The sequence below is a fragment of the Phoenix dactylifera genome, chromosome 14 (genome assembly GCF_009389715.1).
Source record: "Phoenix dactylifera cultivar Barhee BC4 chromosome 14, palm_55x_up_171113_PBpolish2nd_filt_p, whole genome shotgun sequence".
Lineage (NCBI taxonomy): Eukaryota > Viridiplantae > Streptophyta > Magnoliopsida > Arecales > Arecaceae > Phoenix > Phoenix dactylifera.
In genome coordinates, this window is record NC_052405.1 from 13,967,865 (window position 1) to 13,995,156 (window position 27,292).

The 27,292-nt window shown below is 44.7% G+C and overlaps 1 protein-coding gene across 1 annotated transcript; it reads left to right on the top strand.

The window, feature by feature from the left end:
- The first annotated feature begins 828 nt into the window (after nt 1–828).
- Nucleotides 829–9,559, top strand: LOC103711610 (cystinosin homolog). Its single transcript, XM_008797832.3, has 8 exons — nt 829–977; nt 1,139–1,271; nt 2,717–2,806; nt 2,925–3,049; nt 3,222–3,264; nt 7,219–7,336; nt 7,421–7,470; nt 9,236–9,559. The coding sequence occupies exons 1-8, from the start codon at nt 859–861 to the stop codon at nt 9,380–9,382; spliced, it is 825 nt and encodes a 274-aa protein (XP_008796054.2). The 5' UTR covers nt 829–858; the 3' UTR covers nt 9,383–9,559.
- Nucleotides 9,560–27,292: the final 17,733 nt, after the last annotated feature.

Here is a 27,292-nt window from a genome sequence, read left to right on the forward strand (position 1 = left end):
TGAATCGATAATTATACTTATGATTAGATTTAAATAGATTTGGACCTTTAGCCTAAGAGAACGTCAAAGCTTCAACAGAGAAGGATGTGAGAACCGTGCGACATATATTTAGTCCGATATCGATTATTTGCCGAAAAGACCTTGGATACTTATATAAGCCTAAAAAAGCCAAAAATCTGTGCGGCATGTGTTAAATCCCATCTCAGTTATTCATTAAGGACACCTTAAGTATTTATATAAGACTAACGGGTCCAAAATATATTTTTTGACTTTTTTTTTTTTAATGCGGTGCCAAGCAGTGTTACGTTTTCTCATTCCTATCTCATCAAAATTAAATTGACGTGTAATCACAAATTCTAAAATCCATCTTTTTCTTATAATAATTATTTATTTTATGTAAATAAATCTTTTTACTATTTTTTTATAATATAATCAGACCTTGTTCTACATGTGTGTAGTATTTATTATTTTATTTTTAATACAAAACGCATGAATCTCACTTTCCCAGCGGTTATTGAAATCGTGAACCAGATAAACTTTCTTAAAAGTCACCTCCAGTTGGTGCAAACGCGTCCACATTCATCTCCACGACGCACTTGTCCTACGTTCCAAACCAGCTTCATCCAAACCCCGCATACATCGTAAAACTCCAACATCAGCTTTCCGGAAATACCTCTCTTTTCAGCAACAATAACACTTCCTACCGATATGGTTCCTCCGTAAATAATATTCAAATCTAAGGGCCTTATTTCCGACAGTTGGCCACGTTAGTTCTTCCTGTTATTAAGTATCGAAGGGGAGAAAAGGAGAGAAAAATTCGTAAAAAGAGAGAAAAATTCGTAAAAAGAGGGGAAAAAAATGGCTTCTTGGAATTCTATACACCTTGAGGTTACCTATGAGGTTCTTGGATGGATCGCATTCGTCTCATGGTCATTTAGCTTCTACCCTCAAGTCATCCTCAATTACAGGCGAAAAAGGTTCGATTTTTTGTGACTCTTGTTGTAATTTTAGCCTCAAATTCCGTTTTCTGGCGGAAAGATTGAATTTTTATGGTGTATTTTGATTGTTTTTTGTGCTTTTCTTGGGTTTTGGTTGCTGTTAATTGACATTATTTGGCTTTATTGGTCGGGCATTGCAGTGTGGTTGGGCTGAATTTTGATTTCTTGGTGCTGAACATGACGAAGCACTCGTCGTATCTTGTATACAATGCGGTGATGTTCTTCAGCCCCACAGTTCAAAGGCAGTATCATGAGAAGTATGGATTTAAAGAGGTAGGTGGTCATTAATATGTGTTTGTGTTTCTGTGGATTGGAGCACTTTAGCTGATTGCTTAGTGTGGAAGTGTGTGTGTCTTTGGAGCTGGAAAACAAAACTCCATGCAAACATAAAATCTATATGACTCTTTCTATTGCTGCCGAATCCGGGCTGAGGTCGAAGCGGAGCTCGATCCTAAGGTCGGCTGGAGATGAGTTGAGTGGGTTGGTCGAGGTACTAGGGGTGGATCTCCTCCGTGTGTGGTCTGCAAAAAGTTTGCTTGCCGGAGAGTTTTTGATAGAGGATCCTCCGATACCTAAGTCAGAATAACGAGGCAACAGCATAGAAGGGAGAGAATTTCAGCAGAATGTAGTCTCTGTGAATAATATTGCATGCGTATCTAAGGTCCTTTGGGCTCCCTCTTAATATAAGGGTGCCCACGTTGTCTTTATCTAGCCTGACATGGGGTGCAATAATGACCACGTAACAACTGGTAGTATGGTCGCGGCATAGGAGCAAGTCCACTAGGCGGCGGGCAGTCAATTAGTAGTTCAAACAGGGGTTCTTGAGAGTTAATATTCCATGCTATTTAAGAATATTAGTAAGAAAATGCAGATATGGATATCATTCTCCATAATTACATGATATGGAGGTTCTGTATTCACCATGTTCACAAGTATAAAAATAAAATATTGTAAACAGTAACACAAGTCTCCTCAAAGACATATGTTAGTAAGATACCTTGTTACCAATAATACACCTTTCATGAGGATTGTCATATGAGACCTCATTAGTTTTGGTGCATTGGCTAGTTCATTCTTGTTTGCCACTTTTGCAATTTTTTGATGCGTTTGCTTTAAAACTGGGCCAAAGTGTTTTGGTATCTGGTCAAACTAGAACTGAAACTTTAAAATTTATGAGGGTTTAGTTGCATGCACATTCAATCCTTTGCATAGTGTTTTGGGCTTTCTTCATGGTGTATATATATTTATATATTTTAATTCCAATAGGAAGTGACGTATGTGGATCATACTCAAATCTGAAAATTTGGTTGACTTAAAATTAGTAATAAAATGATTTATTTTTGCTATTTTAAATGCAGTCTAGAATACACATAGATTCTGCTTTTGTATTTTAAATTTGGAGGTTGACCAGTCACTCCTCGCTTAAAAAGAAACAAGGCTGAACGGTATATTTCACATTGTATTTATATTAAATTTAGTCTATGTAATGAGATGTGATCCAATAGGCTATGCTGTTTCTAATTCAACGTTTTCATATCTCTAGAATCTGTTTTTGGGCCACTTTAAAACGATAATGACTATTTATGGTGATGCTGATAGTTGATCATGACATTACCGTAGATTTTTGGTTACAAGTATTTCCAACCTAAACACAGTATGTAGTGATAATACATGTAAATAGTTCATCTATACATCTTTTCTTTCCCCCATCATGGCAGATGATTCCTGTGGCTGCAAATGATGTCGCTTTTTCAGTACATGCTGTTGCATTGACAGCTTTCACTTTGTTCCAAGTTTTAATCTATGAAGTAAGTGATCCTATCTTAAACTAACTAAGCCTTTTGGCTTCTAGATTAAGTGACAACCCAATCCCTCATTGTAAGTACTCACTTTTCACCTTGTTTTTATGTCTGTTTACAAATGCAGCATGGCAATCAAAAGGTCTCAAAAACTTGTATTGCAATCACTACAGCTATTCTGGTTTCTGCTGTGGTCTGTGTGATCATAGCCTCGCCGAAACATTCGTGGCTCTGGCTCATCTCTGTATTCAAGTAATTCTTTATAGTTACCTGAAGAGAAACATTTATAGTGGCTCACTGTTGTGATTTTTGTTTGGAGGGCAAAAAAAAAAGAAATAAGTTATCACAAATATTTCTTCAATTTTTTTTGTTGCAATAATCTGATAATGTGATTAATCTTTCCTTATTACCATGTGTGTTTTAGCACAATACAAGTAATCATGACAGCGATCAAGTACATTCCACAGGTAAAGATACTTCTGTAGTTTAATAAATTTTCTATTTCCTGTCGATTGTTCTTGGTTTTTAAAATATTATCATATTTTAGTGTGCAATTGTAGGAATACGATAAAATTGGCTTTTTCATCTGAAACTTGCAAAGCGTAAGTTGATGAAGTATAAAGTTAACCTTGATTGACTAATTCAAGCTTTATGAGAGACATTCTAATGTGATTACCAATCTGAAAATAGAGCAATCATATATTAGAAGTTAGAATTCTGAAGTTTCCTCTCACTAATAGCTAATTCAATTCAATTCCAAATTTGGCCCGCATAAACACAAAATAGGAAAAACATATATTTAAGGAAAATAAAGGATGAGATAGAAGCATTTTACCCTATGCATTGTGAATAACTCATCCCCCACTTAAGTTTCTATCCCAATTCTACATTGGAAATGCACCGGTATGTTAGCTTATGCTTTTTTCAGCATTCATATCTGAATGGTCTTTATTGGATTGAGTTCTACTTAGGAAAGAAACTACTTCCATTTGTAATGGTTAATTTTTTGAAGATGAAGGCTAGGTGGCCAACTTAGGTGATTTCAAGTCTAGAAAGCACTCTTTTTAACTTAGAATATAATTGCTTTTCGAGTTAGGAGATTTGAATTCCCTATAACCTCATACAGAAAGATATGTAAACAATTCTGAAGTTAATCAAAATAACTTTATCTCTTTCTCTACCAACTAGCCTTAGCTCAGCTGGCTGTCATCCCTCTCCACGTAGGAGAGGTCCAGGATTCAAACCCTGGTGGTGGCATTCCTAATTCTCATAAAACTCTAGGTCTTCTTTTGTACAATTGTCAACCAATAAGTACAGCAGGTTGTCAAAAAAACTGGCTGGAAACAGTAAGATTTATAAGGATGCCAACTAGAGAATAAAAGAACTCGGATCATATTTCACTTAAGGGCATATTCCTTGGGAAGGAACTTTTAGTGACCCAAGCACTGGTGCTTCAAGTTGGATGCTTTATTGGGTAAACCCTTAGGGATCACCACGTATTGATGTCACCATAATAATGCGGAGTTGAACAACAACAATGGATCAAATTTTTTACTTGTGATATTGATGGCTATAAATTTAAAGTTATATATTTGAATCCTTTACCTCATTTTAATCCTATATGAGTCAGAAGATCCATTTTCATTAAGAACAGATAGCTTGGTTCTTCTAAACTTAGGGAATTGGTAGTTTTCCATCCAGGTAATGTACAGGAATAGGATGTACTAGGTTTTATGGAACCAAATTATCATGTCAAGCAAACAAGGTGCTTATTAAGTGCTCAGATTTGAATTTGGCTGGAGTAAGGTTTTACATAGATGGAAGGAAACAAATTTTGGTTCAAGTTATCCAATGGGAAAAGAATATTTAATTTAAGCATAATGATATTAGTGTATGGGAGTATCCATGGTACATTAGGTTGTAAATCTAAGGGTTTGAGAAATTTATGTAGCTTTGAAGATCATAATATGTAAGAAAGAGTTGGTAGGAAGAAAGTTGACCAATTTAGATGAACAACCAGGAAAGTGATAACTATAAGAACCTTTTAGAAGTAGAGATGATATCTGGTGTTGCTGGAACACCTTAATACCTAGACATTGTAACTTGACTTTTCAGGCATCATGCCTTCTTTACAAGCACATTTAATTAGGTAACAGTTGCTAAAAATATCTGGGCAAAAGTTCTTCAAAGTCAATTACTCGAGTAATATGCAACTATTTGGTGAGTTGAAGGTCATTAGCATCAGAGTCTGCTTTGGATTCTCCCAATTTGCAGAATTTCTGTCGGTGGAACTCAAACAGGTTGATGTCAAAATTTCAGTGGGTATCACCACATGTGTATCAAAATATATTAGGTTGCTTTCAAGCTTTAAGGAATCCAACTGTTCCTCTGACTTAGTCAAAGTCCGGAAAAGTATTTTCTGTGGAAGTCCTTCAATATAGGAGCAGAGCCCCTCATTTAGGTTCTAGAGGTTTCTGTCTTTACATGTTAAGGTCTAATGAGGATGTACTTCTTTTGAGAAATAGATAAAAAAAATCTCCATTTTGTCACTTGTGTTGGTCAAACCCATCTACTTGATATGATTTTGCTGGCTACATATTACCTAACCTAATCTTAGAAGAAAGAATCAAGGGAAGGAAGTGGTGAAACTTCCCATGGGTCTATCCTAGCATACGATGACACTTTTTCCTCTGTATGAAGTCCCAATCCATGACTTGGAAAAAAAAGAGAAGAGAAGATGGAGTCCCTTTGATTAAGATCCCCCCCCCCCTTCCCCCCCGCGGGAGCCAATCACCTAAGTTTTGCTGAATCTATCATCGGCTGCATCAGATGCTCAAGAAGAAGATAAAGTAGGTTCTCTTAAGATTGCACAATAATCTTATTGTGGATGGATGATGAGCTTGGTAATAGAAGGATATTAGAATATATATTTTTCTCAAGAAAGTGTATCTTAATGAGAGTGCTAGAAAGCTGGTGATTGATGAGCTTGAATAGTGAATTATCAGTGATCATCTATAAGCAGTGGAAGAGAGATAAGGGCAGATAAGGCCTCCAAATTTCTGAGTGTCCTTGCAAGAGGTTGTTAACAATATCTTTATGTAATTGCTTGGTAAGTTATTCAATGCAAAGCTTCATAAGAAATTTGCCCTTACTGTCGTATTTGTTTCATAAGGGGGGAATGTAGGAGTTTCAGCATATTAGCATCGCAAATGGTATTCATATTATTTTCGCTATTATTTTAGCAAATTAAACAACTTTCTAAATGATTTGATGTTAATGGAATACTGTTGTGGGGCACGGAATCATAGATTTTGCCTTAATGGTTTAGTAGCGGTTAAATTCTAGAATCTAGATTGAGAAAGTTCTGGGTTTTGTTTCAAAATTGATATGAAAAAGAATTATGTAAGAATAGTACATTTGACAGAGGAAAGTAGGTCTATGACTTTGAACTTCTTCTTGATTCTCTGTCGCTCTAGTATCTCTTCTTAAGAACACCACTTAGAGGCATCATGACTTCATGGCAGCAATTTTCATTTCTCTTTCTTTATTTATTTTTGGGGAGATGGTGAATCAAGATGTGAAGCTCTCTGCATGGTCTTGAACTGTTTGGCAACCCTTTTAATTATTAATCTGGTTTATCATTCACACATTGATTTTCATGATGCTTTTCCTGAACAAACTAGTTGTGTTTATTCTACACTCTTATGTTCTACGCTATCCATTACCCGAGGTTATGTTTCTGTAAATTGATCATGCTGGTAGTAATAGTGGAAGCAGACCTAACTAGAAGGACGAGTAATTCATAGAGAAAATAGACATTGAGACATGTAGACAAAGATATGCAATTAACCTGTAAGACTATCTTTCTTTAGGTAGGAGGTGATATTAAATAAAAGATGTCTTCTCTCCTCATTACAACATAAGCATGCATTCTATTCTTTGTCGAAATTTTTATGGTTATGCTATAATTCATCTAACATAACAACTATTTTACCAGTTAGAGTAAAAGACTGCAAAATACATAATTAGACATTAAAAAAATTGATGTTCTAGTTGTTATGATTTTCTTACATCAATACCAACATACTCCTATTGATGAAATGCAAAACCATTCATAAATCAAGGCTTAGTTGGGCATATGAAATTAGTGAAGGTCACTGTAGGTAAGATTATTTTCTGGAACTTCATATTAATATTCAAGTAGGGCCACATATGAAACATTGTTTTCCTTCCTTTATAGGAAAAAACACGTTATGTTATTGATAAAGATTTTTGGCTTATTTAGTGGAAAACAAATATTCTATCTGGTCTCTATGTCTATCCTATTTGTTATATTCTGCTCATTGATTCTTTACTTAGGTTTATTTACTTTCTTTCTGAATAGTTCTTATTTATGGATATTACCTAGCTCTCTTTGTTAGGCTGTAATGAACTTTAGGCGCAAGAGCACAGTTGGCTGGAGCATTGGCAACATTTTACTTGATTTGTTGGGAGGCATGCTGAATTTTGCTCAGATGGGTGTGCAATCTATAGACCAGGGTGAGTTCCGTGTTTCTTACATGAAGTTCTCCATATGACGTACAATTTTTTTCCATTTTCTTGATCAAACTCATCATTGTGCAGATACATGGGTAAACTTCTATGGTAACTTTGGGAAAACACTGCTTTCATTGGTTAGTGCTATACTGTTCTCAACTCTTAGTCTAATTTTTTGTATGAAGGAAGATAATGGAAGTTTTTGTTTTTTCTACAGCTGTACTGGTAATGCATTTTTCAAGTTCTAGAGTCTTTCCTTTTCCATTATTATATCTCTTGTTATATACAGCAGTTTTTGACATATAACATGCATATTTTTGGTAGAACATATAATAAGCTTTTGATTCATTCCATGCACATAGAGTTCGCTATACCTGTGATAGTGAATTTGGTTGGGAAGGAAGCAATTCCACTGATTGTTATTCATAATGCTAGAGGTTAAAGAAGTCTAATGGGTAGGATGACAGTGTTAGGTCATGTTTAATTGAGTCAACCTATAAAGTTGCCTATCAACACAACTTCTTCTCAAAGTGTCTGCAATTCCATAAGCTGAATAAATTCAAAGGATGAAGGTTGTATTGCACTAAGATGAATTATGGACCCTCATGAGAAAGCCGCCTTATCTTTATCTGTGTGTGATGATTGTGCGAAAAAGAGCAACTCTTTTAGTGAGAAAATGAGTAGTTTGGTTTGAATCATTTCTTAAGGCTTCTTGCTTGTTTTTAGCAAAACTTAGTTAAGCAGTCAACAGTCTTGCAGGAAAATACTAGAAGAGGCAAAAGCTACAAAATTCGTAATGATCTATTATTATCTGAACTGAAATCTATTATTATCTGACTGAAAGATGCATGAATGGTGGTTCCTAGCTTAAGTCTGTTGTTGATTTAGGTACTATTGATCTTATGAGATCTAGATTTTTGCTTCTGCTTTAAGTTTAAGCCAATTGATTTCACCATAGGAGTATCTCGCCAAGGAGTAAGGACATTACTGTATGTAATTTGATGGCCTGCCAGAAATCTTTGGTCTTGTCAATGAAGTTGGCTCTTCTCAATGGTCTAATTATTCAACTTATCAATTCAACCCTTTTTACACAATAAAATAATCATGTTGTTGGATGCTCCCTTGTTGGTGTAAGGTTGTCTTTTGTAGAAAGAATCTTGTTGATACCGTTCCCATGAAAAAGAAAAAGAAAAACTAAAGAAAAAAAATTAAAAAAGAAGTCTACTTATTCTCTTTACATGAGCAATATAGAAGGGCTAGGTTGAAGGTTGATTCCCTGGCCTTTATCGTCTCCAAGGCTACCAGGCAATCGAAAAAAAGAGGAAGAAAATCAAGCTTGTGTCAGGCAGGTGAACTATTTCTATGTGTGTCATTTAGGATTACCCTCATAGGCCATAATCTGTAGAAGGAAAATAGATTTTTAAATGTTTGATTCCCATTCCCCAACTTATTGGACTTCTGCACATAAATACATCACCATAAAACCCTTTTGAATGTAATTAAACCCCCAACTTCTTAATTCTTCACGGATTCTTATGCATTGATGCTAAAGTCCTCCTTGCTTCAGTATAAGGCATTGTATTCTACCAAGACTTTGATCAGATGCAAATATTAGTTGAATTCCTTTGTTATATGAAAATGCTGTGGATATATTTTAATGTAAGTGGATACCTATGCAATCATATTTTGCTTGCACTGAAAGCACTGATAGTAGAATATGTTGAGTATTGCTTGATGAGCTGATTACATGAGAATTACGCCTAAAATATCTTTATCCCAGTCCTAACATAATCCTTGAGTGTCCAAAATTTGATAGCTTCAAAATTGGTCGCTGAGGTCAATTTTCTTTCAATAAACATGATTTTTTAAACTGAAATATATTCTTTTAATTCTTTTCTTCAGGAAGTTGTATTTTTCGACCTTCTCTTTATCTTCCAGCATTATATACTCTATCCTGCCAAAAAGGAAGAAAGAAATCAGACAATTGTGCAAGAGAGAATCGGCCCACTTATCAAGTCTCCAAACAATTCTGTATCAACAAATGTATAAAGGGATATCTTGGCTTTTTAATGTTTTCTTTTTATTTTGTGAATAGAATGGAGGGGAAATTCCTCCAGAAAACATCTTTTCATTTGATGTGGTAAAACTAGTCATGTGCAGATGCGCTTATCTATATGCCATCAGATAGCATTCCTTATTTACAACACAGAATTCAGGTGATAATAAATAGACTAATTTATAATCATGCAGTTTCATGAAAGCGAAATGCATGGATGCTCTTTTAGCATTTATGGAGGTGATGGTGGAATAATTTACATGGATAAGATTGGCTGACGTTGATCTGATAGAACTTGTATGATATTGTTTCATTATTTTTTTTAGAGTTCCATCAAAGAAACCTTGATCGAGCAGCATATAGAGAAGGATAATGACATGAGAGTCTTCAAGTGTTCTCTCCGGAAGAAGAAAATCTTGAGAATTTGACTCTCTCTCTCTCTCTCTCTCTCTCTCTCTCTAGGGGGAAAAGCCATCTTTCTGTAGGAGAAAAAAAATCACTTCAATCATGGTATAGAATTTCCTTCTGTGTCTAATTTGAGTGTGTTATGGAAAAAGTAGCCTCATTATTCACCTATTGGTCACAAGATTCATGTAGACCTGCATTTCTTGGAAGCTCGTCTAAGTTCATCTCTGTTATTCTGACCAAGCTCCCATGTAATATGACAATCTCCCATGTTTGCCTGGTTGCAGTGCATCCTCTAGGATCAGTTGGAGCAAAGTGCAGGTCCGGACTGATATTAGATGCAATTTCATGGTCAATAATTTTTAGTCTGAAATATCAATAGTTGTGTCGTGGATCACTGCATGAAATTTATGAATGATTTGAAATCGACTATTTTGACAATAAAAAGAAAATAATTTCGATTTTTATTGTTGGTTTGTAATGTTATTACCGACGTATGACCTGAATTTGTTACATTATTTTAAACATATACATGACTATATGTACTTCTGGGATTACTATTAAAACTAGAACTATTAGAGTTCATCAAACAGAAACTAAAATGTAATATGTTTTGGATAAGATACTCAAGTAATATCTTTGCTTTATTTTAGCTGTTTAGAAAATTATGCTGCAATTTAATTTTATGGGCATCTAATGCTGCTGCTATAATATGCAATTGGGACAACACAAAACCCAATATGTCAATCCAAGCCATAACCTCATCTTAAGCTTGATTTAAGTTGGGTTAGATTGATGACAGGTTGGAATTTGGCTCGAGTTGTCTTGGGATGATTGAGTTTAATAGAGGTTAAAACTCTCTCACCACCATATCATTATGCATCATCCCACCCCAATTAGCAGATTGGACCGAGAGGATTTAAAGTTGTCCTAGTTGTAGCCACATTAAAGATTTCAAACATTTCAAAATGTGTGTTCCATGAAATTTTTGATTTTATAACCCATCCAATTGGGTGTCAAACATGAACTTAAGTACTTCTTTGGAACCGGATTCATAGCAAATTTAGTAGTAATTGACTCATTAAAAGTTTATGTAAGGTATAGATAGATAAAGGAATTTGAAATTCCACTTAGGGTTGGGCTTGGCATGCTTTATTGAGGTTGACAATTATATATTTATATTTCATATTTGGGCCATATACTGTGGACTGAACTGTTATTTTGAAGCTGAATGTTCTACTGAAACTAAGATGATGCAATGATTGAGTCCAAGACATGCCTTGATTAGATCTGGCGGCCTAGGTTTATACTTTGTGAATCTTCATAAAAAATCTTCAATTTATGATTGATAGCAGCTTTAAGCTAGCTCACACCAAGTTTAGCTTTTAATTGTCCGTGATTGGGATTAAATAATCTTTGTTATAATAAATGAGATCAAACCAAGATTGGGTAAAACCGTGAAAAATATTTTTCCAAAATATAATTGATATAATTAGATTAGGCTTTCAAACTAGGTTTTAGGAAGACGCTTCTAGGCTGAGGCTTTCGAAACTAGGCTTTCCAGGCTACTAACGGAAAGCGCCATAGTGCTTCTTAACGTAGCGAGCCTACACAGGCGGGTGCTTTCGCGTTGCTGCCATGGCCAACACAGGATATTCCTCTAACTCGTTGTTCCCACGCGCGTGTCATCAGTGCAAATTTCGAAATCATCTTACGCATAACTCTTCACTCTGCTTGGGAAGTGTTCGGAGTAGCACGAATATCCTATGAAGGGGTCGATCGCTTCGCCAATGGGACAGCTAACTACGTACTCAATTTGTTCTTGAATAAGATGTCCTCCTACTTCGAGATGTTAATAGCAGCTCATATTGGCTCAAAATTCCACTTAAAAGAGATTTGCCTGGTGGAAGCAATTTAACAAGCCAACTATCAGTCATAATTTGAGCACAGATTGAAAACAAGGCGAGCATAAGTTGGTCCTAGGTAACTCATGTCCAATTCAATATGACTCTAAATAAAAATAAATAAATATTAATTTATTAACTTTGTGTTTATAATTCATATATTTTGACTTTTTCTTATTTAAAACCTCCTTAACTGGCATATTTGGTTCTAATGGTTGGGATGGCATAGAGACCGTGCGTCCATATTGAAAGATAAATTGATCGATTGCTTTGATCGACTCTATTGCCGCTGAATCCTGGATTGAGGTCAGAGCGCAGCTGGCTGACCCTGAGGTCGGCTGGAACCGAATTGAATCGGCTGGTAGAAGTGTGGGAAAGTAGATCTCCTCCGAGGATAGCCGGCAAAAAGTCCACTTGCCATATAGTTTCTGGCGGAGAACCTTTTGATGCCTAAGTCAGAATAGAGAGGCAACAGTATGGAAGGAAGAGATTTCAATAAAGTGTAGTTTTCCGTGAGTAAGTAGTATTGTCTTGCGTTGTGTACTTAAAGTCCTCGGGATCATCCCTTTATATAGAAGAGTCCATTTGGTCGAGGGCGGCATGATGTGCACCAGTTGCCAGGCAACGACTGGTAGTACGACTATGGTGTGGGTAGCATATGACACTGATCGTGTGCCGAATATAGAGTTGCCACAACTGCCAGTTGCTTTCATGACGACCGATTGCCAGAACTGTCAGTCCTTGTCGACACGTGTTGATTGGCTTCTTGATCGGAGACGAAGTCGCTCATCTCGGTTGGTTGGCTCATCGACTGGGGTTGAAGTTGTCCACCGCGGTCTGTACCGAGGTTGTTAAGGCGGTTTGGTCCGAGGTCAAGGTGTCCAGTATTACCCCCATCACTTGCCCCCCACTTCCAAGGTCGAGTTGCATTTCAATTCGGGCAACAAAAGTCACGTCGTCATCTCGATCAAGGACAGGACTTTTGTCAGGGGCAATAAAGGCATTGTTTGGTCTTTTCAAAGCATCACTGAATGTGGGGTATCCTGGGGCACCATTAATGTAGGGCTATCTTGAGGCGTCATTACTGTGGCGATATTGGTGAACCGCTCGTACCGTACCCCGAGTTGACAAGTGTTTCGATTTACCCGGGTAGCCGAACTAGCTCTTCAATCAGGGACATCTATGGCTCTATATAAGGGTGGCCCCTCCCTTCTGTTTATATTTCTTTCTTCATTTGCTCCTCCACCTGCGTGCTCAAGTGTCCAAGCTTCTTGGTGGTGCTCTGGCAAATTTTTGTTTCTCCGGCACTAACATCCTCCATGCTTCTCCATTTTCGGTAGGTTTCCGTTCCTTGGATGCTTGGCCTCTTCCCTTTTTCTTCTTCTTGGCTTGCTCGTCTTCCTCTTCACCTTTTTCTTCATCTCCTCTACTATCATGAGTGGAGCCAAGGTTAACGCTTCGGAGGAGAGTTGGTCATCCGACCACTCTTCTCGAGCTTGACAGCCATCACCCCCGAGTGAGGCTGAGCCCGAGGTATGGTCGAGGCCGGATTATGAGATATATGTCCTTACCCAAGAGAAAATAGATCTCATCCGAGCTCAGCATTTCATACCCCATGAGTTCACTTTTGAGCTCACCAGTCCCCATGCTGGGTAACCAGTCCTCGTCCTTCTCGATTCAGCCTGTATGAGGAGACTTTGAGGGCCAGGCTGAGACTCCCTCTCCACCCCTTCTTTGTCCAGTTGATGAGGTCCTACAGCCTCGTCCCAACCTAACTGGTCCGAACTCCTAGTAGGTCCACATCGGCTTTCTTTCTTTTTGTTTCCTTTGGAGCATCTAAGCCTTGGTTTTTCATTTTTAGGGATGCTTCACTCTAAAGAGGCATCCTCGAGACAGCAACTAGTAGTACTTTTCTCCTCAAAAAGGCCGCTAGTTGCTCCGAGGTATTCCCTCTTCCATCTATGGATGGAAAAGGAGAGTTTTTTTTCATTTCTTCCAAGCAGCCATGGCAGTTTGAGACCATAAGGAAGACACCTCGGAGAGATTTAAATCGGCCCCTGAGGTCGTCTAGACAAACTTCTACAATCTTAATCTAAGATTTCTGCCTTGCAGGAGTTGTTGTCTGAGGCGATGCTGATCAACGCCGGTCTAAGTCCAGCTGACCCTTAGGGTAAGCTTCTTCTGAATTTTCTCTAACTTTTCACCTTGTCACATTTCTTTTTGACTTTGTCCTCGATTTTGCAGCTCTTGTCGCCATGAAGATTGACCTTACGATGATTCGTCAAAGAAGGAAGATGAAGAAGAGGTCGACCGTGGATGCCGAGGGTGAGGCCCCCTAGAGGACAAGGTTGAGGGGGGATTCCTCCTCGGCTCCTGCTGCCGAAGCTACCATTGAGGTCGCTGTCGAGGCCTCGGTTTCTGAAGTCTCCCCTTGTAATAACCCCAAAATTTTTTTTTATATAAAAAGGGATAGAATAGTCCTTTAAAATTGATATAAGGGGTAAAATTGGAAGGAATCAAAAGATAATGGCATAGTTGTAGATATGTTGAAGTGTTAGGGGCAAAATGGGAATTTAATAATATTAAACAAAGGTGAATAGTGCTTTGATGTGATTTAAATGGGGTGGTTGGTGGCTCACGGGAATGAAACCGAGAGAGAGTCACAGAGAGGGGGTTCTCAGGCGTGGAGGAAAAGAAGGAAAGAAAAGGAGAAGAAGAAGAAGAAGAAAGAAGAAGAGGAAGGGGATTCGAGGAGGAGGGGGATCCCGGTTGCACTTTCAGCTGAAGGAAAAAACGTAGATCTCCTTCCCCTCTACGCAAGGACCTCGATTTCCAAAAAGAAAAAGGTAAATATCCGTCCCTATCTAGTCTTTTGATGACATTAGGCTATACAAAGGGTGGATATAGTCTAGAGGGGTCGGATAAGGGTTGTAGAGGTGGTTAAAAGAGGAAGAATCGGATTTTAACAAATTTTTCCGGCACTACGGAAAAACTGTGTCGAAGTCCCAACTTCGGCGAATTATTTAGGGGGTCAAACGGCCTCCGATGATGATGCATGTTATCTCTTTGGAATCCTCTATGAGTGTAGAATGTTAGGTAAAAATTTCATCAAATTTGGAGTCCTGAAAGTGGATCAAAACCGGGATGAAGTAACCCACTGTCAGATCGGGTTACTGTTTATCCGGGTGGAAAATAAGGGATTTCATGCCATAATAGGGTATTAAGCCTAGATTAGGCTAAGGGAGACCTTGTACTCGTGCAAGGGAGTCCCTAATACACATAAATGATGAGTTAATTAATAGAAAAAGAAAAAGAGAAAGAAAAGAAAAGATTTAGGGAACGGAGGAGTTGAATCAATTAAAGTTTCCTATATTATAATTGGTACGTAGATTATGACCTTGATACAAGACTAAATGTATGGTAAATGCATGTCACAGTTAGGCAAGAAGCTAGGGAACGAGAGGAAGAAGTTCCCCACTGCCTGCTGTAGAATTCTAGAGGCGTATCGAGGCCGTGCCGGATTGGCAGGTGAGTGGGAGTTATGTACTTTGCACCATGAGCATCCTTAATTCATTTTCATGAATGTCGCCAAGTGTGAATTGATTCCACTTGAGCATATTGATTGATATTGTAGTAGATTCCTCTATAATCTTGATTCTCCATGCTTGATTATTCTGTACATGCATTTGAGGGAACATTGAGAGGAATTACGAGGGGTTGATGAGTAATCAAATTGATTCCGAATTGTGAAATGATTTCTTTTGTAAATTGATTTCATTTCCTCTATTTTAAAGACTTGTGAGTCGTAGCTTGATTATACTCTTTTATGAGTAATTAAATTGGTTCCAAATTGTGAAATAACTTCTTTTGTAAATTGATTTCATTTCCTCTATTTTAAAGACTTGTGAGTCGTAGCTTGATTATACTCTTTTATGAGTAATTAAATTGGTTCTGTTGCTGGTGGTCCAAATCGAGAACGATTGGCACAGCGGTGTGAACGGGGTTCCCTTTGAGTTGCTTTGGTTGCGCTCCGCCCTCCGCCGTGAAACCTGCAAGCAAGCCTCGCACCACCACCGGGGTAGTGGGGGCCCTCCGACGATCAAGTCAGAGGAGATCGAAGGAGAAGGAGAAGGAGAAGGTAGCAGGTGAGATGATACTCTGGAAGATATATCTTACCCTCCCCCTTCCCCCCCAGCCTCATATATATCAGGCTGGGGGGTTTTTCCGGGGATTCGTCATCGTGTGGCACGATGGGGCTGCCACTGACATGGCCGTTACAGGGCGTCGTGGGGCAGCGCTGGGTACAGCCATGGCAGGGCATAGTGGAGCTCCGCTTTGTACGGCTGTTACAGGGGATCGTGGGGCAGCGCCGGATACGGCCGTTGCAGGGAGTAGTGGAGCAGGGGGCCGCGGCGTGCCTCAGAGGAACAGTCTGTTGTTGTCGAGAGATTGCCGACTCGGGTCCGGATTGCTGGATCAAGGGGCAGCCGACTCGGGGTCGGGCTGCGGAGCCGAAGATATCCGACCCGAGGTCGGATTGCTGGATCAAGGGGCAGCCGACTCGGGGTCGGGCTGCGGAGCCGAAGATATCCGATCCGAGGTCGGATTGCTGGATCAAGGGGCAGCCGTAGTCTTCCTGGGCGCGCGTGCCGGTCACGTGGGGCATGGTGCCTAAGTTCCCCCGTAACAGTAGCCCCCCACTCCCGAGCCTGGAACCAGGAGGGGAACGGGTGAAGGGAGTGATGCTTCGAGATTGCCGCCATCCCTCGGAAAGGCGCGCGCGCTCCGAGCTTCCCGCCTTCTTTATGGCGTATGGCAGTTGTCGCTGATCTGGCGGTCTGCGGATTTCAGCGGACATCCTTCCTTAATGGCGTCGATTCGCCTTTGGGGCGAGAACGATCCTTCGGTAGCCAGGCGTCCTCTGGCGTCACCGAGGCGTCACCCACCTTTCTGCCTATTTAACCGGGGGCCCTCCCCCGTCCGCCTTTCTCTTCACAGGCATCCTCGAGTTTCTCCCTTGTGCTGTTGCCGTTGCCGTCGGACTGTTCGTTCGCTCATCCTTTTAACTCTTGGTAGCGTCTCGCCGACTCCTGATTCTTGAAGTTCCTCCGGCACTAGGCCAGGCATCCGAGGGTTAGGCCTCAGGAAATCCTTCCGGCGCTTAGGCCAGGCATCCGAGGGTTAGGCCTCAGGAAATTCTTCCGGCGCTAGGCCAGGCATCCGAGGGTTAGGCCTCAGGAAATTCTTCCGGCGCTAGGCCAGGCATCCGAGGGTTAGGCCTCAGGAAATTCTTCCGGCGCTAGGCCAGGCATCCGAGGGTTAGGCCTCAGGAAATTCATCCGGCGCTAGGCCAGGCATCCGAGGGTTAGGCCTCAGGAAATTCATCCGGCGCTAGGCCAGGCATCCGAGGGTTAGGCCTCAGGAAATTCATCCGGCGCTAGGCCAGGCATCCGAGGGTTAGGCCTCAGAAAATTCTTCCGGCGCTAGGCCAGGCATCCGAGGGTTAGGCCTCAGGAAATTCTTCCGGCGCTAGGCCAGGCATCCGAGGGTTAGGCCTCAGGAAATTCTTCCGGCGCTAGGCCAGGCATCCGAGGGTTAGGCCTCAGGAAATTCTTCCGGCGCTAGGCCAGGCATCCGAGGGTTAGGCCTCAGGAAATTCTTCCGGCGCTAGGCCAGGCATCCGAGGGTTAGGCCTCAGGAAATTCTTCCGGCGCTAGGCCAGGCATCCGAGGGTTAGGCCTCAGGAAATTCCGCTCATTGGTCGGCCAAGGCTGGCGCAAGCCGAGGCGACCGGTCGGGGCTTCAGGCTAGTCTGCTCCCAGGATGATCATCGGGTTAGCCTGGCATCCGAGGGCCGAGCCTCGGGGAATTTCGCTTGTTGGTCGGCCAAGGCTGGCGCAAGCCGAGGCGACCGGTCGGGGCTTCAGGCTAGTCTGCTCCCGGGATGATCATCGGGTTAGCCTGGCATCCGAGGACCGAGCCTCGGGGAATTCCGCTCGTTGGTCGGCCAAGGCTGGCGCAGGCCGAGGCGACCGGTCGGGGCTTCAGGCTAGTCTGCTCCCGGGATGATCATCGGGTTAGCCTGGCATCCGAGGACCGAGCCTCGGGGAATTCCGCTCGTTGGTCGGCCAAGGCTGGCGCAAGCCGAGGCGACCGGTCGGGGCTTCAGGCTAGTCTGCTCCCGGGATGATCATCGGGTTAGCCTGGCATCCGAGGACTGAGCCTCGGGGAATTCCGCTCGTTGGTCGGCCAAGGCTGGCGCAAGCCGAGGCGACCGGTCGGGGCTTCAGGCTAGTCTGCTCCCGGGATGATCATCGGGTTAGCCTGGCATCCGAGGGCCGAGCCTCGGGGAATTCCGCTCGTTGGCCACGCGCCTGTCGCTTGCCGCTCGACGGGATTTCTCCGTGGCCAGCTACGATCGTGTTTCTCCTATTCTCCAAGCGTCGCCTGGGGAACACCAGAAGGGTATTAAATGCTAATTGAGGCGTTACCTGGGAAATCGGATCGCCAGTTGCTGCTTGCAAGGAGTGTCAGTTAAGCGGCCGCGATACGCGCGCTCTTCGAGGCGGATGCGGCCTGGGCGCGAGCGGAGATACGTGGGCCGTGGGATACACACCGCCCGGAGTGTCCTGCATGAAGAATGCAATTAAGGAGAACGACGCTTATGAGGTCGTGGGAGGATACGCCTCGAGAGCCGGAACGGCTCCGGATTCGATGCGCCCGCATTTATTGGAGCCACCCGCATCGGAACGACCGGGGGGCCACAGTTTGGCTATAAATATAAGGGCAGGTGCGGTGATCGGTGCCAAGGGGACAGAAGGGACTCTCTGGACGTTGGCGTGGCGCTGGCAGGCGTCGCATTTCCGTACGTGATCCTTTGAGTCCTCCAACAAGGTAGACCAATAATAGCCTTGCCTCATGATCTTGTGCGCCAAGGACCTAGCCCCCGAGTGCGATCCGCAGACGCCCTCATGGACTTCGCCGAGGACGTAGGCCGCCTCCGAGGGGCGGAGGCACCTTAAGAGGGGGGCGGTAAACGAGGTCCGATACAGCCTCCCTTCATAGAGTACGTAGTGGGCGGACTTCTTGACGAGTCGCCGAGCTTGATCTTCGTCCTCAGGGAGGATCCCTTCGGCGAGGTAGGCGACGAGCGGGTCCATCCAAGACGGCTCCGGATCAATCGCCATCACCGCTCCAGCCTCGCCGATGCTCGGGGCATCCAGGGTCTCCAGGTAGATTGCCCTCGACAAGTTGTGCGCCTCTGCGCCCACTAAGCGGGACAACCTGTCGGCCCTGGCATTTTCACTTCTGGGGACTTGCTGGATGTCGACACTGCCGAGGTCGGAAATGAGTGCTTGCACCTTCCGGACGTAGTTCTGCATGGTCTGGCTCCGGGCCTCGAACTCCCCACGGACCTGCCCGACCACCAGCTGGGAGTCGGTGAAGACCTTCAAACGCCGGATGCCGAGCTCCCCGGTGAGTTTGAGTCCTGCGACTAGGGCCTCGTAAAACAAGATATCAGCTGAGCTTCCACTATCCACAAGAACACGCCTTACATCATAGTTTGCCATAGTGAGGGAGATCACCATGGCGTCATCGTGGGGGGTCTGAACCCCCTTTACATCCTCATCACAAAAGGTGATTACATTGCCGACCCTCTGCCTCTTTGCGACGGCCGCCCCTGACGCTTCCGTCGAGCCCCCTGAGTTCCTCACGGGCCGAGGGCAGCCCCCAGTGATAGTGTGGATCACGCCCGCAACGGGTCGATTCTGCTCCCGAGGCTCCGGAGGGGCCGGGTCGGCCGAACGCGGGTCTGCGGGGGGACGTCGGTCGCTCACATATCGACCGAGACGCCCCCGGCGGATGAGAGCCTCGATCTCGTCCCGAAGCTGGAAGCAGTCCTCCGTGTCGTGGCCGTGGTCTCGGTGGTACTCACAGTACGCCCGGGAGGGCCTCTTCCCAGGGATCTTCCGCATCTGTCTCGGGGCCGGGAGGTCCTCCCGCCCCTTGATCTCCATAAGGATCTGGGCCCGGGGGGTTAGGAGAGGGGTGTACCGGTGAAAACGTCGGGGCGGAGAACGAGGGCGTGGGGCGCCGTGGTTCTTCGTCGGCGACGGGCTTCTGCGCCGACGCTGAGGCGTCGGGCTCCTCCTCTGGCGTGCCTCTTTCCGCCTTTTCTTCCCAAGCTTTTGAGGGATCTCGGCGACCTCCTTGCTCCGGTGGGCGGCCGCCTCCTCGGCGTCCGCATACTGGTTCGCCCAGGACAACAGCTCTGGGAAGCTCCGCGGTAGGCGTTTGTCCAGGGAGAAGGTGAGTCTGCCCTTCCGGAAGCCACGCTTCAGGGCCGAAAGAGCTACCTCCTGACTCAGGTTCCGGACCTCCAGCGTAGCCCTGTTGAAGCGGGTAAGATAATCCCGCAGGCTTTCTCCCTCGTTTTGCCGGACATCAAAGAGGGAGTCGGAGACCAGTCGCCGCCGGCTACTGACGGCGAAATGAGTGATGAAGAGGCGAGTGAACTGGTCGAAAGACCAGATTGAGTCAGCCTCCAGCCCGGCGAACCACGCCCTCGCCGGGCCACGGAGGGTTGCCGGGAAGGCCTTGCAGAGAAGGGGATCTGATGCTCCGTGGAGGAGCATAAGGGTCCTGAAACTCTCGACGTGATCCCGCGGGTCTGCCGCCCCGTCATAGGGCTCGATCGCCGGCATTTTGAACCCCGGGGGATTCGGGGTTCGCAGGATCCTCGAGGCAAGTGCCGGCTGGGAGGAGATCTCTAAGTCGGCGAAGGGATCTTTGGAATGGCCCTTCAGGACCTGGAGTTGTCAGTGGAGATCGTCCACCCGCCGGTCCAGGGAGCGCGACCGGTGGGTGGGAGACAAGGAGCGGCGAGTGGGGGACCGACTGGAGCGCGGGTTCCTCGAGGACTGGGGGGTCTGGGAACGCGCCCGGGCCCGCCTCTCGTACCCCGCGCAGCTCCGATGGGAAGGTCTCGGCAGAATAGACCGTGCTCGAGAATCCTCCTCGCGCCGGCGCTCCTCCCCATGGGAGAGGAAGGAGCGCGGGTTGAGGAGGACAGGCGAGCGCTCAGGGAGCAGTGGCTCCTGAGCCCGCTGCGGCGCCCGGGACATCGCACCCTGCAGATTCTGCACCGCCTCCGCGAGGGTGCGAACCTGCTGGGCTAGCTAGTCGAACTGGGCGGCTTCGACCATCTGAATGGGCGGTGGGGCGGTGGAGTGTTGCTGAGAGCGTGTTGGAGATGCAGCGGCCTCCCAGCCAGTGGCGCGAGAGGCCCCGCGACCGGAAGCATTGGAAGCTCCACGACCACCTCGCCGTGCCATTACGATCGCTCTGAGATCCGGCCCTCCTTCTAGCGCCAACTGTTGCTGGTGGTCCAAACCGAGAACGATTGGCACAGCGGTGTGAACGGGGTTCCCTTTGAGTTGCTTTGGTTGCGCTCTGCCCTCCGCCGTGAAACCTGCAAGCAAGCCTCGCACCACCACCGGGGTAGTGGGGGCCCCCCAATGATCAAGTCAGAGGAGATCGAAGGAGAAGGAGAAGGAGAAGGTAGCAGGTGAGATGATACTCTGGAAGATATATCTTACCCTCCCCCTTCCCCCCCAGCCTCATATATATCAGGCTGGGGGGTTTTTCCGGGGATTCGTCATCGTGTGGCACGATGGGGCTGCCAATGACATGGCCGTTACAGGGCGTCGTGGGGCAGCGCTGGGTACAGCCATGGCAGGGCATAGTGGAGCTCCGCTTTGTACGGCTGTTACAGGGGATCGTGGGGCAGCGCCGGATACGGCCGTTGCAGGGAGTAGTGGAGCAGGGGGCCGCGGCGTGCCTCAGAGGAACAGTCTGTTGTTGTCGAGAGATTGCCGACTCGGAGTCGGATTGCTGGATCAAGGGGCAGCCGACTCGGGGTCGGGCTGCGGAGCCGAAGATATCCGACCCGAGGTCGGATTGCTAGATCAAGGGGCAGCCGACTCGGGGTCGGGCTGCGGAGCCGAAGATATCCGACCCGAGGTCGGATTGCTGGATCAAGGGGCAGTCGACTCGGGGTCGGGCTGCGGAGCCGAAGATATCCGACCCGAGGTCGGATTGCTGGATCAAGGGGCAGCCGTAGTCTTCCTGGGCGTGCGTGCCGGTCACGTGGGGCATGGTGGCTAAGTTCTCCCGTAACAGGTTCCAAATTGTGAAATAACTTCTTTTGTAAATTGATTTCATTTCCTCCATTTCAAAGATTTGTAGAGCCTTTTTAGTGGTATATTGAGTTGTATTGCACTTCCTTGACCCTCACTCCTAACCCTGATGTTAGTTTATGATTGGGTCATGATCGAGTGAGTGGTAATCTTGATTATACTCCTTTTTAGTAGAGTATTGGGAGGGTGCATTATGGCATTTATGCATGGCTTGGCAGTATCTGCAGGACACCTATAGTCGATGGGGTTGAACATCGGCCTTTGTGCACATAGTAGCCTTCTGGGTGGGCGGAGCCCAGTCCCTTCCTAGGGGGGACACGGCCCTAGGCGTAGGATTGGCCGGTCCTACGACTTATATTCTGCTTGCCGCCGGGCATAGTAAGACCCCGCGAGGTGCAGTATGGCTTTCCGCGGATGTAGAATTCCCGCGAGGTGCCGTTTAGTATGTAGATGTGAGATGGATTTCTGTTCTGGATACTGGCCGGCATTTACATGATTAGTGTGGTGTCTTATCCTACATATGCATGTGACAGTAAGGAGTTGTTGCTGGTTCGCCTGGGGCGTAAAACCCACCTCCCGACAGCTGTCTAGTGATGATTTCAGCATATTGACACCTGATTTGTATGTTCCAGCATTATGATCTGTTGAGCATATTCATGAGTAGCATATATGTTTGCTTGATTATTCCATATATGCTTCAGATGAGTTGATATTGATTGTGGTAATATTGATGATTTATTCCATATTCTCTATGTTGAGTTCATGTTCATGTTGTTATTGATCTTGAGATTTCATCTCGAGCCATGATTATATTCTGTCTCATGTGCATAGTACTCTCTACTCCACTCACTGAGTATTCATATACTCACTCCCCAGTTTGGTGTTTTTGATTGCAGGGCAGGTATTGTATAGAGAGGAGCAGGGTTAGAGATTGTCTGCTTACTGTGCCGCTCCATAGTATAGTATAGTATAATGTAGATAGAGGTTTATACCCTTTTGGTGTATTATAAACCTTCTGTTGTATATAGTGTATAGTTACAGTCGTAGATCCTGTTGTGGATATGGGTTTGACCATAGATGGAATGGGAACCAGATTTTTATACATATGAGTTATATGCCTGAGATAATGTATTGATATATATTGTCCAGGTTCATTATGTGACGGATTATGTGATTGCTGCTCTGACAGGTAGTGTGTTGTATGTATTGAGATAATCCTGATAGGTCACTATAGAAAAAGTGATCATTTTGTGCATGCATCATGCCAAATTTTTCAAGATTCATTGATGATTGATAGGTAGTAGGGTTCTACGCGGTGGCTGGTGGCCTTATGTCTACCCGCACCCTAGGACCGTCGCGGCGGCCCGCCGGGAACGGGGCGGGGGTCGTGACACCCCTGAGGTGCCCGTACCTCGGGGGGAGACTGTGGAGATCGACCTCGAGGTCGAGGTTGTGTCGCCGATTAGATCGGCCTTCAGAGGGGCTCGTCCTCGCATAACCTTCCGTTATCGCCACATCTTCACGTCGGTTGCCCCCCAAGGCCCGTGGCTCAGCTCGATCAAGTCTAAGCTTGTTTGTTCCCAAAGAGGGCCCTTCAACTCTAGCCTACGCCTTCATGATCTATTTTCCGAGATGGTTTGTCCACGAGTCAGATTTAACTTTGACGACCCCCGGGGTGGTGAAGGAGATAGTCCTAGCCATGCAACTCCCAGTCGGTATGGAGATATGCACTCTATGGGCGTCATTGAGCTATTCAACGGGGCCTTCGTCTAGGTCATCCAGGTAAGCTTCTAACTTACAAATCTTCACCTAAGTTGTTCGCTTCAATAACTGAGCCTTCTTCTTCTTTTCAACATGCCTACGAGGTCGACTACATGTATGAGTTGATCACGATGCTCACAAAGAGCGGTGCAGAGCGCAGGGCGAGGTAGGAGGACACCAAGGAGTAGGCCCAGCAGTTCGGGAAGAGGGCGGAGGCTACTGAGGAGCGGCCCGACAGGCTTAGGAGAGGGTGAAATCCACTGAAGACAAGATAGAGTTAGCAGAGCCCACGCCTTGACTGTGCAAATCCAGGAACCTATCAAGTAGAGCCAACTGTCCGCAGCCAGGGAGGCCTTCAAAGGTACTAAGCGGAAAGCTGTGGAGCTTTTTGCGAAGTTAGCCTGGGCTGAGCAAAAGGCCACCAAGGTCGAAGAGCGGGTCGTCGAGGCTAGGGAGCAGGTCATCAGTGCCGAGGCCAAGATCGCGAAGGCGGTCAAGGAGTATCTCACCTTGGAGAAGTTCCAAGAGGAGACCTTGGAGAATGCGACCAATGCCTTTGGAAATGGCTTCAAGGAATGCCGAGATCAGGCTCGGTGGATCTTCCTGAGGATGGACTTCTTCGGCCTCAATGATAATGACGATGACGTCGGTGAAGGCGGGGAAGGGGGGTTGCGAAGGAGGCGAAGTCAGCGGCGGTGGCAGAGGAGACGACCTCAATGGTGGTGGCGGAGGCGACGACCTCGACGACTGTGAAGGTGACAAGGTCGGCGGTGGCAGCGAAGGCACCGAGGGGTCGAAGCTGAAGAATGAAGTCCTTCGCCTCGTTATCTTTTGCTTTTTTCCTCAGATTTTGCTAAGGTTATTGTAAAAATTCAAAAGTAATGAAAGTGTAAAGATTTCTCAAAGTACATGTTTAGTTTTTGTTCTCACTATTTACTTGTGCTTGAGTTCAGGTCATCGCCCCAAGCTTTGACCTTCTCTTGTAGCTATTTTTGCTTGGCCTCTATCGAGGTCAATGTATATACTAAAAGACAATGAAGTTAAAGAGAATTTTTAAAGTATGTGACTTTGGCTTTCACTAGTGTTGTTCATTTCTTGGTTTGAGTTTGGGTCATCGCACCAAACTTTTCTTCTTTTTATGTTCAATTCTTCCCAGGGGATCAGCAAGGATCTTTAGCCTATCTTGGGCTCAGTTCGACTCCAGATGGATTCCGAGTGAGCTCAGCTTAAGAAGGTCGTAGGTCGACTTGGGGTGTCTCTTTTGTTGATCTTCTTTGGAGTCTGGCTCCGAAGAGATTTCGAGTGAGCTTAGCTTGAAGAGGTCCTAGGTCGGCCTGGGGTATCTCTTTTATTGATCTTCTCTGGAGTCTAGCTTCGGAGGGATTCCGAGTAATCTTGACTTGAGAAGGTCCCAGGTTGGCCCGGGGTATCTTCTTTGTTGATCTTCTTCGGAGTTCGGCTCTAAAGGAATTCTGAGTGAGCTCATCTTAAGGATGTTCCAAGTAGGCCCGGGGTATCTCATCTAGTCGGTTTCATTACTGGACTATCATTGGCCTTAGAGGTCTTAGGTCATAGCCCATGCATTTTCGAGATGCCTCGAGTTGAGTATGCTTGTCACAATTGTCCGATCTGAAAGACAAACACAATAAAGAATTTTTATTGAAATTGGTAGAGACTCTGCCAATCGAAGGGCTTGATACAAAGGACGAGCTGAAGGAGCAGCGAGGAGAGGTGATCGAGAAGTTGGTACAGGTCTCTTTATAAGAAGATGAGCTTGACCGAACCATTCAGATCAGCTCCAACTTAAGTGAAAAGAACCGAGCCGAAGTAATCAACTTTCTCCGCATCAATGTGGGTGTCTTCACCTGGTCAGCTGTTGATATGTTAGGCATAAGCTTCGAGTTGATGGTTCACAGGCTCAACATAGACCTGACCCACCAACCTGTGTAGTAGAAGAAGAGAAACTTCGCCATGGAAAGATAACAAGTCATCGACCAAGAAGTTGACAAACTCTTGGAGGCCGTTGCTACTGCCTCCACCACTATTATTAGTACTGCTTTCACTTTTAAAATCACCTTTGCCACTACGACACTCATCCTGCCACCAAGTCCACTAGTGTCGCATCTACTAACACCACGCTGCCATTGCCTCCACAACTGGGGCTCCATGCCAACAATAGCACCACTGACATTACTAACACCCACTACCACCCTTACTACTTTTGCTACTACTAACACTGCCGCCTTCACAAACGTCATCTTTGCCTCTCACCAACAATCAATACCGCCATCACCATGTCATCTTTGTTGCTATTACTATTGCTACTGCCACCACAATTATATTTCTATGTTTTAAAATAATTAACTATATCAAACATTTTTATATTTTTCAAAGAAAAATAGTAGATCTTTGTTTTTGGTTTTGAAAATAGAAAAAGAATATTCAAAACATACCCTCCCTCTTTTTTTTGTGTGAAAATAGGGATGGGCTCTATCCCCACATGCCACCCCTGCGCCTTCCACCACCAAGTCCATACCCAGGTCTCCAAGTAGATCCAAACCTAATTCCAGTGGATCTCTAGGTGGATCGAGCCAGGGCCGGCCCAAGCTTTAGGCGACCGAGGCGGTCGCCTAAGGCAATCGAGGCGGTCGCCTAAGGCCTCGGCCAAAAGGAAGGCCTTCGGGCTTCGGAAAACTGTCTAAGGCCGAAGCCGAGCTGCCGAAGTCAGAACTCAGAACTTTCGTCCACTCTCTGTAGCCGAGATTGGGAAGGCCTACGAGGGATGAAGGAAAAGGGAATGGTGAAACCGAGCGGGAATGGATTTTTTATAGGTTTTTTAAGGGATGGAAGAAAAGAAATGGTGAAACAGAGCGGGTGAGGAACCTTTTTAGAGACTTTTTTAATGCTCGAGGAAAAGAGAATGGTGAAATAGAGTAGGGAGAGATTTTTTTAATGATGAAGGAAACGGGAACTATGAAATAGTGTGGGACAGATCTTTTTTAGGGATGGAGGCAAGGGAATAGTGAAACAAAGCAGGGAGGGTTTTTTTTTTGGGATTTTTTCAGGGAAGGAGATAGCAGAAAAGTGAAACAGTGCGATTAGCGCATGCAGGGGTGGGTGGGGAATGTCAAGAAGGTGTACTTGGGATTTTAGATTGATCAATTAGGAAAATCTTAGCCTTGTGGATCGGCAATCAAAAATCCAATCAACGAAGGCTTTCCATCGTCGCGGAGTCCACAGAGGGATTGGCAATTAACAATTAAATAGCTGTTTTTATTTTCTTGGGCCTATCAGGCCTTTCATGAGAGAGAGAGAGAGAGTGTGACATCCTTGATTTTTATTATTTATCACTAACGTTTTACCATGCTGACATGCTTCTTTTTCATGCTTATTCTTAAAAAATTGACAGTAGCTTTTCATTTCTAGGGTCCTCATTAAAATTGACAGTAGCTCCGGCACCACTTCTCGTCATTGAGTTTGGCACCGCTTGTTGGGACTTGAGTTTGTCGTCGAGTCCGACACCGCTTCTGTTGACATTTCGGATTTTATCATTTTCAACCCTCTAATATTTTGATTTGTTTGTAGTGATTATCTTAATTATTTTATTTGATAATATTATAGATTCAAATATCTA